The 14456-nt window shown below is 41.2% G+C and overlaps 1 protein-coding gene across 1 annotated transcript; it reads left to right on the forward strand.

Annotated features, from left to right (window-relative positions):
- Nucleotides 1–2171: 2171 nt before the first annotated feature.
- Nucleotides 2172–12148, forward strand: LOC119915023 (hyaluronan and proteoglycan link protein 1-like). Its single transcript, XM_038734566.1, is given in 7 exon segments — nt 2172–2301; nt 2719–2853; nt 4898–5061; nt 6032–6119; nt 6122–6229; nt 6613–6915; nt 8265–12148. Coding segments are annotated over 6 exon segments (1059 nt in total). The 5' UTR covers nt 2172–2301; nt 2719–2747; the 3' UTR covers nt 8555–12148.
- Nucleotides 12149–14456: the final 2308 nt, after the last annotated feature.

The following is a 14456-nucleotide window of genomic DNA, read 5'->3' on the forward strand; positions in this document are numbered from 1 at the left end:
CCAGCAGATCGTGCTTCATCCAGCCAGAGGGAACAATCATCGACCATCCACACCGTGCCCGGTCGCTCCGAGATCTCCTGGCCCTGTACGCCCCAACGCCACATTCCCTCTCCGAGACCTACAATGGGTTGTGTCGCTTTTACGACTGGCGCGCTATGAACAGTTGGTGATCGTTCCCTCTGGCTGAATGAATTTTATGCACCACTGCAGCTGGGGGCTCTCCGCAGCACCACGCAACTTTCTAAATTCTTCCATCTCATGAAGAAAAGAAGTCAGGTTGAAACGAAATTTGCTTTATTGGCATGAATGTTAAAACAACAGTATCACCAAAGCTAAAGGAAAATACAAAAAAACCCTCAATTCATATAGTTCATCGAATAAATAAAATTTAAGAATTCTATTTCAATACATTGGATATAAAATAATATTATCTAATATTGTTAATTTCTCTACGTCTTCTATCATTACAGCTGTGTCTCCTTCTCTCAACGATAACAGCAGCCATCTCTGCACAACACTTGGCGGTTTGCACCTTCCTCTCAAACTTATTAAATACAGAAGCTGTTGCACTCACATTAAATTGCGTTTAGACTTGTTAGATCACATTGCGTGAAGTAAATAAATGTATTTGCATGTTACCCTCCCATTACTTTGCACAATAAAATTGAAACGCCCCAAATTGCATATTCACTAAGGCAAAAGTAGTAAATGAACAACAGGTGCTATCTTGCACTTTTGAAAGACGTCATTCTGCGTGCACACTGTTAGCAGATCAGCTTACGTGTTAATTTGCTGGTGATATCAACTTTGCACACGTTTTTACTCGCACAAACCTTTAGTGAATCTGGCCCATTGACGTGTTTATTATTGCTAACTTGACCGCGACCCGTCAAATTTGCAATAATAAATATGAAACAATCTGGTTAGACTTTCAAAATAAAACTAGCGGCTGACGTTGTGAAACGTTGCAATTTGGATAGGTTTAGGAGAAGATCGTGGCTTGGGTTAAAATAAATTGCTTATGTGACCTAAGTTACTTATGTTAAGTAACGTAACTTACGTACCTTCACTAAAAATAATCAGAGTTGACTTTTTGTTTCACTCGGTTCAGACCAGTCTCCTAGGTGAAAGTCCACTTTCTGGCAAATCCAACCACCTCCTTGCTCTGACTTTTCCGTTGTTTATATACTACACTTACTTTCAGCGTTCATAAAGTACTCTATAAGGCTCCCCCAAAGCGTTACAAATTGATGCCAAGGGGTCTTGACCATGTGTCCATATGTGACGACTTGGGAGTGAGTTAGCAATTTTGATAATCAGTTAATCGCTTCAGTAATTTATTTCACAGTTCGGCATTTCAGGATTATTTTGTTTTAATGTGTAATTTGGCATTTTGATAGTAAAAGCAGCAACAGTGTTTAATTGATTCAAATTAATTAGTTCCTCACCCAGCTGTTCTCCTACACAGCCGTTTCTGTTATTGATCGTAACAGCCTACCTACCTCCATATTGAATTTATCATCATTAGCACCTGTTTGGTGTATTTGTTTAATGATACACCTGATATGCCTACAAAATCCCTGACTTTGTGCAAGTGTACCTAGAAGAATTTATGCTGTTCTGATGGCAAAGGTTGGTCACACCAAATATTAATTTAGATTAAAATTTTCTTCTGTTCACTCACTTTGCATTTTGTTAATTGATAAATATAATCTATGAAACTTTTGAAAGCATTCTTACTTAACTTTTTTTTTCCACACCTGGCTAAAACCATTTGCACAGTACTGTGGTTCTAAATTTATGGAGAATAAAGTTTCCAATAATACATAAATAATGAATTCTTATTTACTTTCTAGGTTTAAATGAATGTGTTCTTTCATGACAGTCCTATTTTCCCAATAATCAGTAGCAAATATACGATAATCATTCAAAGCGGGTGCTTTCGGACAGTCTTTCCAAAAGACAATCACTCTGTTTTCTGTATGAAAAGTGAACAAGAGAGGTTATAAACCTTTGTCTACTCTCTCAAACTTTTCATGTTCATGACAAAAATATTTAAGTTGATTTGGTGATTTCAATTTAATATTGGCAGCACTGGACTTCCATAACACACATCCCTGCGTGAAGTGAAGGGGTGAATCCCTCTCTGTTTAAGATGAGTGTGTAGAGGGTGAGCTGCAGTGGTTGTGTGAATGAAGCCTGAGGTGTGGGGGTGATGCTGCACTGTGGCACACTCTGAAGTTGTGGACTGTTTAAGTGTCACCGGGACATGTTGGATGGCAGGGGACTATTTACTGCACAGTATGTACCGTGTGCTTACATTTATGCTGTGTCCAGGTTGTGCTGTGCTTACTGCTGTTGTGTGTAATCCATCTGTGGTGTGAAGCTTCTAGTGGGATGATCAAGTGATGTTTGCAACATGTTTTTGCATTTCCTGTTCAAGAATGAGATTTTTAATTTGTGCGTTTGTCTGATGAGCTCAGTGACGAGGATGCAGTCTGTTCCGCACTCCCGGAGTAATTACAGAGCTTTGGGGGGAGAGACAGCACTGCAGATAGAAACACACCATGTTCTGCACTGAGCTGCATGTCGAACATGCTTGTATATGAATGACTTTCTGTTCTCTATATGTTGCATGTGATACAACTGCAGGAAAGCACTTTGCTTAGCCTTATCTTACTGTACATACTGTAACCCCTCCCTCCCCTCTCTCTGCAGTGATCCGACCCCCAGTTTGGTGAGTGAAGATGATTCCTGTGCTGATCTGCGCTCTGATCTCACTGAGTGTAGCAGACAACGACTTAAACACCCTGTACCCTGAACTGGAGCTCTCGAGAACCATCTATGTCGTAGGTGAGAGTAATTGTGTGTGTGTGTCACTGTGTTTCTTTGGGGCAATGTCATTCATAATCAAGAGGGACCTTTTCCAGTGTCCTTTTCTGAGTTTCGTTCACGACACTCACTCTCTGCAGTGTCATTGGTTTCCTCAGCTTATCAGGACGTCCTGCCGCTGTGGCTCAGTGATAACGCTGCTATGTGGGGATTACTGGCACAGTGAGATAGAGTTATCTCGTCAGGCTATCAGCACTTACACATGAAAACTTTGGTTATGTTAAGATTTCACACATTGTAAGAGAAATACATCTGTGGTACAGAGAATGGTGATGTGTCCAGCTGAGATCTGGTATTTTACCGCTTAAAGTTAAAACTGGACAGTTTGTCAGTTGGAAAAGAACAAAAGTTAATTTGTTCAATCTCAATAATGCAGAATAGTTTCATTTATTCAACCTATTTTTTCTTTTGTTCTTTCGGTCCAGTACCTTCAGTAATATAAGAACATAAAATTATTTTGTAAATATAGACAATGCTAATTGGCTGTAAATAAAACGGATAACTAAACACTAATGACTAACTATTAATTAACTAATAGCTAATATCCAATAAACTTAAAACAAAGAAATAACTAACAAATTGAAATGAAACAGTTAACAACAAAGAACAAACAAAAAAACTAATAGCAAACTAACAAATACATAATAACTGACAACAAACTAGCTAATTAACAATAATAATAATACATAAATCATTAAAAAAAAATAAAAATAAAATATAAGTCACTCAACCACTAACTTATATCCAATAACTAACTACTAATTTATTAAAAAACAAAGTGTGTGCCAGTGCTATAATGACTTGCAGCTCCAGTGAGAAACCGATATGAAAGAATATGAATCACTGAATGTTTACAGTGTAAATACAGTATGAGAAACAGGAACTGAACTGATAAAAGATGTCAGCTCTCCCTTTAACATCTCCACAGTACAGAACATAGGATCAATAAGTCATCAGCTGTTTGACTAACACACATGCCTATGCAGCAAAGAGAAACCCTGCGGTGGTCAGACAGCGTTGAGGTGAGAGGAGGCAGCTGATCTGAAAGCCCTGTTGGTGCTGAAGGTCACAGCGGCCGATGAATCACATGCACATTTAAATGCTCTGTGTAACGGTGTGTATTTTCATGTTTAGACTCAAACACACGTCTGTTTATCAGCTGTTCTGTTAGCGGGTTGACGGGCAAAAGCACATTATTTAATGGTTCCAGTGAAGAATACAGTTATGGATTTATTTCACCTTAGAAAGGCTGCACAGATCCAATGCCAAGGATGAGGAAATGGTGCTGAGAACATTTTCTTATTTGCTTTTGCTCTGAAACTGAGGTAAGGAGGTAGATATCAATCTCATGTCTGTGAATTAAAGGTTGATTGTGGTCTTTTAAAATGTTGACTTTAAATGACTAGAAGTTACAAAAGTTTTTGAATCCATGCAGGAGATGCTTCAGCTGGCAGCAACATATTCCTTCATTCCCAAAAAGTGCTTCTTTTAGCCACCGACATGCTCAGTCTGTCACACCAGGTGTCTGACAACATCATGGTGACCCCCTTTGTTTTTAACAGGAAGCTGAAGTCTCGCTCTGAAATCTCGTGAGAGGCGAGTTGTTGCAAGAAGACACCGGTAGAAACGTGAGTCAGAGTTGGAGAGAGGAGTTTGTTGTCTTGGAGTAACGTCAGGAAATAAAGTCTTGCTAGCAGCTCCCTTACGTACAAAACAAACTCCTCTCCCTCGTTTCCACCATCATCTTCCTGCAACAACTCGCCTCTCATGAGATTTCAGAGCGAGAACTGTCCATGAGCCAAGGGGGTCACCGGGAGTCCCTTATAGGGATCCTTTGCGATCCTATGGCTTTTCAATTAGTGCAGTCAACATTTTATTGTGTCAAATACTTTTTTGCTAAAGTAATATGGTGAACATTATAAACATTAATGATGTAGTACAGCCTCACAGAGCTGCTAGTGTGGCTACAGACTCTTAGTCTTTTTCTTGTGTTGCTGTGTTGCAGAGAATGGCCCTCAACTCTCAGTGGTGGCAGAACAATCAAAGGTGGTGTCCCGGCGGGGGGGGAACGCTACTTTACCATGCAAGATCCAAAGGGACCAGTCGCTGGCACCCAGTCGGAAGATGAGGATCAAGTGGACCAAGCTGACCTCAGACTACCTGAAAGAGGTCACTATAAATCTGTGTTTTTGGTTTTAACTGCAAACTTGATTGACTGATTAAAGGTCACCTTTTACAGGTATCCTGTAGAGTTTTGACCACTAGTATACATTTTGATAATTGGCTCTTCATTTTTTGGGGGTCTGTTAACATGCACACAAGGAAGCACACACACCTACAGTACATATACAACCCATGCGCACTCCCAAGTTGTCACATATGGACTCGTTGAACGTTGGCGTCTGTTTGTAACGCACTGGGAAGCCCTGTAGCATAATTTATGAACGGTAAAAGCTGTTGTAAGATATGAACAACAGAAAAGTCTGAGTAAAGGGAGTGATTTAGGTGGATGGGCGAGCCAAAAAGTGATCTTTCACCCTGGAGTTTGTTTCCCGCGTGAAACAAAAAGTCAACATTGACTGATGTAAATTAAGTCACGTAAGTAACATACAGCGTCGTCAAAATTGTTGGTACCGTTAAAGAAAGAAAAGCCCACAATGTTCCCCGAAATAACTTGAAACTGGTACCCTGAACCTAAGATTTTTGTTGCGTAACCTTTTGAGGCAGCACCCGCAATCAAGAAATTTCTGTAACTCTCAATAAGACTTCTGCACTTGTCAACAGGTATTTTGGCCCAGTCCTCATAAGCAAACTGCTCCAGCTGTTTGAGGTTGGGAGTGAGAATGTGTTGACATATACACACTCCTGCTGACTGTAATAAACAGGTAAAAAGAAGAGAAGAAGAAGAGTTCTAGGAAGTGTAAACAATGCAGGCTCTTCCTTAATCTTCTGTTTGGGAGGGAAATTAACTCAAATTTATTTAATACATTCCAGGTTGTTATAGATTGATGGATGGATGGAAGATTTCTAAGACAATAAAAAACACTCACCCCCTTTGCCTTTGTTGTACAATCTTAAATCACATGTGAAAAGTATGAAGGATAGTTTCATATCTCGATCCTTCTCCTTCTTGCTTTAGGTGGATGTTTTTGTAGCAATGGATCATCACAAAAGGAGTTACGGCAGTTTCCACGGACGTGTCCACCTACAAGGCTCCTCTCCTCTGGATGCTCCCTGGTCATCACAGAAATCACCCTGGAGGATTATGGGAAATATAAATGTGAAGTTATTGATGGGCTTGAAGACGGAACAGTGGTGGTGTCTCTTGACCTTGAAGGTATACCAGTTGGGTGAGCTACCTCTTTAAAATAGGAAAGAATGAGGCGTTGTTCTCTAAAAATAAAATGTCTATTAAATGTCATTGGACTGTAACAGGCCGCAGTCGGATTAAATTTAGCACAGTGAGCAGCGACTGCTCGGGGGAAAGTCAGGAGCAAGTGTGTTGTGTAAGCATAGTGTACATCAGTGTCAGAGCAGCTTCGGAGAAGCCAGAGATATCATGCCTGAAGGGAAACAGCTGTGCTTACGCAGCAAGACCTGCTTTCACTTTCAGTCATTAGGTTAAATAATTGGAGTGAATACAGAGCCCAGGGGATGGATCCTAGTTTTGTCGGCTAACTGCAGGTTATCCGTCATATGTTTTCCCACCTCTCCATGTAGGTGTTATCTTCCCCTACTACCCGCGCCTGGGTCGTTACAACCTCAATTTCTACAACGCTGAGAAGGCATGTCGTGACCAGGACGCCATCATAGCGTCCTTTGACCAGCTGTATGATGCGTGGCGAGGAGGGATGGACTGGTGCAACGCTGGCTGGCTGAGTGACGGCACGGTCCAGTATCCCATCACCACCCCCAGAGAACCCTGCGGAGGCAAGAACACAGTGCCGGGCATTCGCAACTATGGCCTGAGAGACAAAGAGAAGAACCAGTACGATGTGTTCTGCTTCACCTCCCACTACAAAGGTGAAGGACGTTATACCCTTTACGTTTGTGTTTACATTTATTTGACCACATTGCTCCTAAAGAAAACAGTCCAGGAAAATGTTGTGGCATACAGCTGCTCAGTGACTTTGCCATGAGGATCTTAAATGCTAAATGCTAATGTGAGCATGCTAAAATTAACAATATTAATATAGTCTACTATCTTAGCTTAGCATGTTAGCATGCTAACATTTGCTAATTAGCACTAAACACAAAGTACAATACTGATGATGGTGCAAGATGAAAAGTCAGAGGATCACCAAATTTATTACAATTCATCCTGAGGAGAACATGAATGACTTCAAATGTGAAGTTCATGGTGGAGATAAATAAAGGAGGGATTCTGGGTACATCTTTGCCTTCTTTCAAGGTGTGTGATAGTTGCGGCCTTTTAATGCCAGATTTTTAGCCAACTTTTCAAAAAAATTGTAATGAAAGTTCTGATGTTTTGGTAGCATTTTTGTGATGAAATTGTAGGAATAAGGTAAAACTGCAAAGGTGATTTTTTAAACTTTAGAATTACAGTTGAATCACTAAACAGTCCCTCCATGATTTTGCGGGCCTAAAGCCTAGTTCACACTACACGATTTTTAGCCTGATTTGCCGCTCGCGAGCTCGGCAACCATCAGGCTGAGATCGATTAAATCAGCGGTCGATTGGCTGTTGCCAGACGTTATGTGTGAACTACTCAACGACGCATCAAAACGGCTTCCCGACACATTTCTGACACATCGCCGACATCTGCCAGATACCTAGCACGAGGAGTCGGCCGACTTGACATCCAGCCAATGAGAGCACGCAGCTACTTTTTCACCGCAAAACACTTTTTACTCCCCTCCAGCTCTCTCTGTAGCTCAGATGATCCCTGCTACCTGCGTGTGCTAATCCAATCACCCAGATTCTTTGTCTTGTGTAGGATCGCTCATTTCCTGTTTCACATTTCACATGTGTTTTGTTTACTAAACGTGGTTTGGAAACCAGCTGGGGTGACACAGCCGCTGTCAGTTCGTGTAGTGTGTGACCCCCTGTCAGTCACGCCACAACGACTTGAAGAAGGCAAGTAGCTTACCTTGATTCTTTCAGCGCTTGCAATTGACCGGGATGCAACAGCTTGTGTCACAGTGATTTGTCTCGTCTGATGTCCTCCATGCGTTTCTGGCATAGTGTTCATTAATAGACGATTTACTTTTGCTTGTTCTATGAAGCACTTTCACGTCACAGGGTGTAATGAACACTGCCTTATTGGCTCTTTAGACATTTATTTGCAAACCGGTTGTGTGTTTATATCTGCATGTCTTTGTCCTTATCAGCCTTTGTGTTTTTCTTCCCAGGTCGGTTCTACTACCTGATCCACCCCTCTAAGTTAACATATAACGAGGCGGTCGAGGCGTGTGAAAAAGACGGTGCTCAAATTGCCAAGGTCGGCCAGATGTACGTCGCCTGGAAGCTGTTGGGCTTTGACCGCTGCGACGCCGGCTGGTTGGCTGACGGCAGCGTCCGCTATCCCATCTCCCGCCCCCGCCGGCGCTGCAGTCCCACAGAGGCTGCTGTGAGGTTCAGCGGCTTCCCCGACAAGAAGCATAAGCTGTACGGCGTCTACTGCTTCAAGGGCCGCAACTGAGCTGCAAACACACACATACACACACATAAGCATGCACACACACACACTTATACACTAGTGAACACACTAGCGAAGTGAAAAAGAGACAGAGGAACAAACACATTCAAAATGTGATGCTTTATGTCATGGAAACCTTAAGACATTGTTGTCAGACAGTCATGTTGTTGCTTTGTAATCTAGGACCTGATACTCTACGAGGGATAGTTTACACATATTTAAGGTTCATATTATTTAATCAATGCCTTTGAAGGGGGTGGGTGGGTTATTTTGGGGGGTGGGGGATGGAGGATATCACAACTACAGCCATACTGTCATTCAAGAACGGACTAGGCCTGTCATATAACAAAGAACAGCCTGAACTGAGTTTAACAGCATAACAACTCGTGGTTGGACGGATACTTTGGGCACTTATCTTGTCTTATTCAGGACCTGGAACAACAAGAAACCATGATGAAAACACACGAAAAGAAAGCAAGTTTAAATCCTGTGATACCTGTCAGGTAGGAATACAAGCCTAGCACAACTAAAACCGATTTTTGCTGTCCATACTTAACAAGGTGCTACGACTGGTACTTTGTACTTCATCTTACTGTCTAGTATTTTATGTTTTTATACAGATGTGTTGGACCAAACATCAGACTCATCACTAAAATGAATAAGGAAAAGCAACTTCCAACTGTTAGCATTGTTTATGTTTTCTAAGTAGAAATGTTATTATGTAGAAATGTATTTCTGTTTACGACAATTTTTTGATATACTATAGAAATATTTACATTATTATTTTTTGTCTTTTTTGGCCAAACTATCCAAGTCTCTTTGGTTTACATATAGCATAACATAATGACAGTGGAAAAAATAATACAGAACTCCACAATACTAAAAAAAAGGTATGAATTTTGCACTGCACATATAGAAGATGCCTAAAGTTGGAGGAGACAAGGCAAACAGTAGTTCAGCAATAGAAAATGCCTGGCATAAATAAAAACAGCGATGTGCTGCAGAGTCACTGCACAAGCTCGGTTTTACAGTGAAGTAGACCTTTGTGGCTGTATCTCTATGTTTGGCTTGATCTTAGACTTCAGAGCATGACTTGGCTTCTGCAGGCACACAGCAAAGCAGTGTAGATCTACACTAACTGCCTATGTAGCGCCTTGATAAACTGCTATTTTTGATACAAATACTGTAGTTTCTTATAGTGAATGAGCAGAGCCACGGCTCCATGACTCTGTCTCAGGTGGTTCCCTACGCAAACCTTTCAGGAGAAGTCGAAAAACTTTACAATTATTTTTTAAACCTCTTGTTATCCAGCAGTGGTAGTGGCCACCGCAGTGTGTGGAAGCTTTGGAAACAATTGGTCAGTGGTAAAAAATATTTGTTGACAAGGAAACAAAATTAATGCGAAATAAAAGCTTTGAAAACAAAACTATGACAAAAGGTATCACAATATTCGTCAGAGAATAAAATCTCAACAATAAGTAGAAATACGGGCCTTTATTAATTAATATTTTAATGCTCACACACGATAGCTCCACCGAACAACTATGGAAGATGTGTTAGCTGCTTTACCTTTCGCACTAAAAAGCAGTGATGTTACTTAAGATGAACAAGTTTACGGAGGAAAGATTTTACAGAATTATGGACATATTTATCCACAGGATGGGCTACTGGTAGGAATGAGTGCAAGATTAATCGGCTAAATCTTCCTCTAGATGTTCACTCAAGAAAAAAATACGTTGATCTGACATTTTAGCTGCTCGTCTAAAGCTGATGTAGACAAGAAAGTGAGCGACTCTAATCAGACAGTCCAGAGTTGTATGTCGACTGTATTCTGATGGAGACTGCAGAGAGCAACATTGTGTGCGTAAACCATTACAGTCTGCTTCAAACAGCGCCTATATATCACTACGTAGCAAAGATCGCGACAGCTGTAGCCTCATGGTTGGTTCAGTCAAAAAGCGTTTCTGTTTTTTGCCCCAAACAGCTAATGTGCCAACTGTACAGAAGTTAGCTGTAAGCTAGCTTGCACTGATTGTATCTGTCGGAGTGTGAACTCAGCAGAAACTCCGGTTCTTTCTGTTATTTCCCTTCAGTCTCTCTGCATTTTCCTTTCGTCTCTGGACGTTTATGAAGCAGAAAGCTCTGCGATTAGTTGAAGTGTAAGGGGAGTTGAAACATTTTGAATTGGCGTCTTCGCCTTGTCAATTTTTTCTGTACAATCTAAAAAGTTCTGTCTGAACCTTTATGCAGTCTATGGTCTGAACCCACCGTCAGGATGTCCAGAAGACATAAAAATTAGGAAGCGATGATGAAAGTGAGACACAAAGTTATCACTCTATATCTAAAATATCTTTAGTATTTGTTGCCTAAAACCAAGAATAATCAAATAACTAAACTCTGACTAAAACATATGTAGATTTTCGGCAGTCGAGATCATGAAAATGCCACTTCTGGATAACACGTAACAGATAAGACGTTGATTTCTCCCGTGAGGTTTGTGTACAGATTGCTGAGGTCACAAATGGGACTAAGCCAGGCCCTGAGTGAGCACGGTTTTTCCTGGCAGTGACTGGCTCCCTGATTGCTATCTAAGCTCTGCAGGACTAAGCTCTGAACCGGCCGACCTGCCTTGGACCCAGCGGGCCTGCAGCCAACCTGCTGAATGAGACAGAAATACAATACAATACAAAATACTGATAATTCCTGCGCGGAGGCACTAAGGGCTTCTTCATGTAAGGGTCTCAGAGTAAATGGTGCACATTGATCAAGTGTAAGCTCACTGCGTACAGTCTCCACTGGTTGAGGTCACCCACCGGAGCCTGGTGCACGGTTAGCTTTACTTGGCTCCACGTTTGACAAGCCACTTAACAATCAAGAGTCCTGCTACATTTATCACTGAAGAACTGCTGGACAGACTCATAAAAATAGCTTTCTGTAATGATTAGCTTTAGGCAATGTGGCAAATAAAAATGGGGATTTTACAGAACATCAGCTGTGATATAAACACTTACTGAAGAGTCTTCTGCAGTGTTGCAAACCTAAAAGATTTCTTCTTTTTAACTTGTATTATTTGTTTGTTAAAGGAATAGTTTGATATTTTGTGCTGTGCAACCTTTCAGAAAGACTGAAGAAGTCACTGCCTATTGTAAGCGCTCAATTCCCCTACATTTCTCTGTGTACGGATTAAAGACATGAGAAAGTGTTTATTAGGGAAACTTAGAGATGCAGATTGACACTCCTCTCATATCTGTCCGTTAAATATAAGGCTACAGCCAGCAGCCGATTAGCTCAGCTCGGCTCTGTCTACTGGTAACACAATCCATGTAAAGCTCACTAATTATGGTTGGAGGATTTTTAAAATTTCATATTTAGCAGACATGAGACGTTTGAAGCTTCTCATCTAAATGTCAAAGCGATATTTTCCCAAAATGTCAAACTATTCCTTTGAAGTTAAAGACACCTCAAATCTGTTGCCTTTTATTTTGTGTATAATCTGAGGAACTTTGCCGATCAGGAGCCTTGTTAACCGCAACATACAAGGAAACCTTGAGGACCCAAAGACAAAAGGACAATAAAACAAAAGTACATAAACCATGACTCTGCCTCCGTCTCTTTCCACAGGGCTCGTTGAGTTCACCTATTATCTGAAATACATCATCGCAACTTATGAGCAATCACACTGCAGTCTGAAAAGAAAATAGAAGTCAGCAGAGCTGGAGCCGGGGTGTAATTGACTTTAGGATGGCTGTTTGCAGAGAGTGCCAGCTGCAGTTTCTGGGTAATGCAGTAATGTGCTCAACGTGTTTCCAAAGGGAGGCGCGCTGGTTGGACAAATGTTTTCCTTTCAGAAACACCGAGACCATTCATGGCGAAGCTTTCAGCTGATTTTTTAACTGAAACGCCAGCATGTTGTACAAAGAACAGGGCTGTTTTTGGAACCGTGTGACGGTATGTTGGTGACGGTATGTTGGTGATTCATATTCTCGTGCTGGTTTCCGGGAGGTTGTTTAAATGTGGGCAAGGCAGGTGTCAGGCCACCATTTATCAGCATTGATTTTTCTATAAATGACTACAAATACATACATTTTTCTACAATATTACACAGGCAAAAGTCTAAATGGAAGATCATCCTTTTTTAGTGACTACTCAGAATCCTACACACACTGCTATATTCTCAAACTCAGGAGGCGCCATCAGCCGACATTGCAAACAAACCTGTTGATTTTTACAGTTTTCTCATTTACATTTATTCATTTAGCTGAAGCTTTTCATCCAAAGCGGCTTACAATCGCTGTATATGTCAGAGGTTGTAGATGCTGGAGCAACTAGGGGTTAAATGTCTTGCTCAGGGACACATTGCTGGATGTGTTGCAGCGGGAATGTAACCCGGGTTTACCACACCAAAGGCACGCGCCGCAGTTCCTTCTCCATTGTTGTCCAGAACAATGATCAGTGAGCCTCACTGCTGCACATGTTCCTTCATCACCATGAACTTACACACTGTAGTTTATTCTGACTCAGTCCGACATACACCGTCCTGCTGCACCAAATACTCACTGGAGAGTGGATTCATCCGCTGCTGAAAATAGTCCCCAACAAATGCACTATTTCCTCCTGTTAAGAGAGTTTCTTACTTTTGTTTTTGCGAACCTCAATAGGTATAACATCTCACTTTGCTGCAGCTACTCCAGGACTTAACTTAAAGTTTGTTAAGTCACATTTGCTAAAAACTATAGCATGAATAAGCCTTTAAAAACTTTACTATATATTACTGGTAAGTTCTGAAAGCTTTGGCCTACTGGGGGCAGTATACACTATAAACACAACACTGACACATTATCCCCCTTACACACAGTTGACATGGCTGACATGTTAGCAAACAGTTACACATCCACCAGGCACAGCAACATGATCGTCACATTGGAGTTGTGTTTGTGTCACCTGATGAAGCCCAGGATTCTCTCTGTTAGCTCTGTTCTTTGTCTCCATCAACTCCTGAGGGACTCCTTAAAGGTTCACTGTGTACGTTTTAGTGGCATTTAGTGGTGAGGGTTGCAAATTGCAACCAATGGCTCAGTCACCGCTCACCCCTCTCTTTTCAAGCGACCAGGAGAAGCTACGTGTGGTAAATAATATGTGTGGCAGAGATGCTCACAAGTCTTTGAGCAAGAGTCCAAGTCAAGTCTCTCGTGGTTATTATGAATGTTGTATCACCTGCTGCGTTCAATCCAGGTTGCTTATAAAACTGCATGGCTATAAGGAACACTGTAACTGTAACCTGTTTTTCATTTACAGAGCACAACCATGTAATGTGCAATTATTAAATACTTCTACGACTTATTAAATACTGTAAGCCAACACACTCCCCAGACTCTTAAACCCAGTCTAATGTTAACTAAATAAAACTGTAAAGTTACGTAGTCAACAATAAAGCTGTAACCTGTTTTTAACTTACAGAGCACAACCATGCAATATGCAGTGCATCAATGACAGCTTAAACTACTGTAAGTCAACACATCCCAACGTAATGTTATAACTAAATAAAACTGTATCTTTACATGATCAACAATAAACCTGTAACCTCTTTCTAGCCAACAGTAATAACTGAAGTGATGGCAGCCAGCTCGACTACCACAAATTTGGAAAGTAAACAAACGCTCATTCATCTTTTCATAATGAACGACAGTTGGAGTTAACCTCCTGTAGGTCGTAGCTAAAGCAAGCGTATCTTTGTTTGGGTCTTGTTTTTTTAAGTTTATGATGAATGGCGGAGCAGCTGCCACTGTTTGTTGTCCTCTCTCACGTTTGGCCGCGCGCAGCAGATGCTACGTGTTACGTATGCAGGTTATAGGTAACGGAGGGAGGGAATGACGGCAAGCTCATAAGACGTTTACTAAAAAATAAA

This window comes from Micropterus salmoides, unplaced genomic scaffold (genome assembly GCF_014851395.1).
Source record: "Micropterus salmoides isolate LMB-PRFRI ecotype aquatic unplaced genomic scaffold, ASM1485139v1 Ms_hic_scaffold_20, whole genome shotgun sequence".
Lineage (NCBI taxonomy): Eukaryota > Metazoa > Chordata > Actinopteri > Centrarchiformes > Centrarchidae > Micropterus > Micropterus salmoides.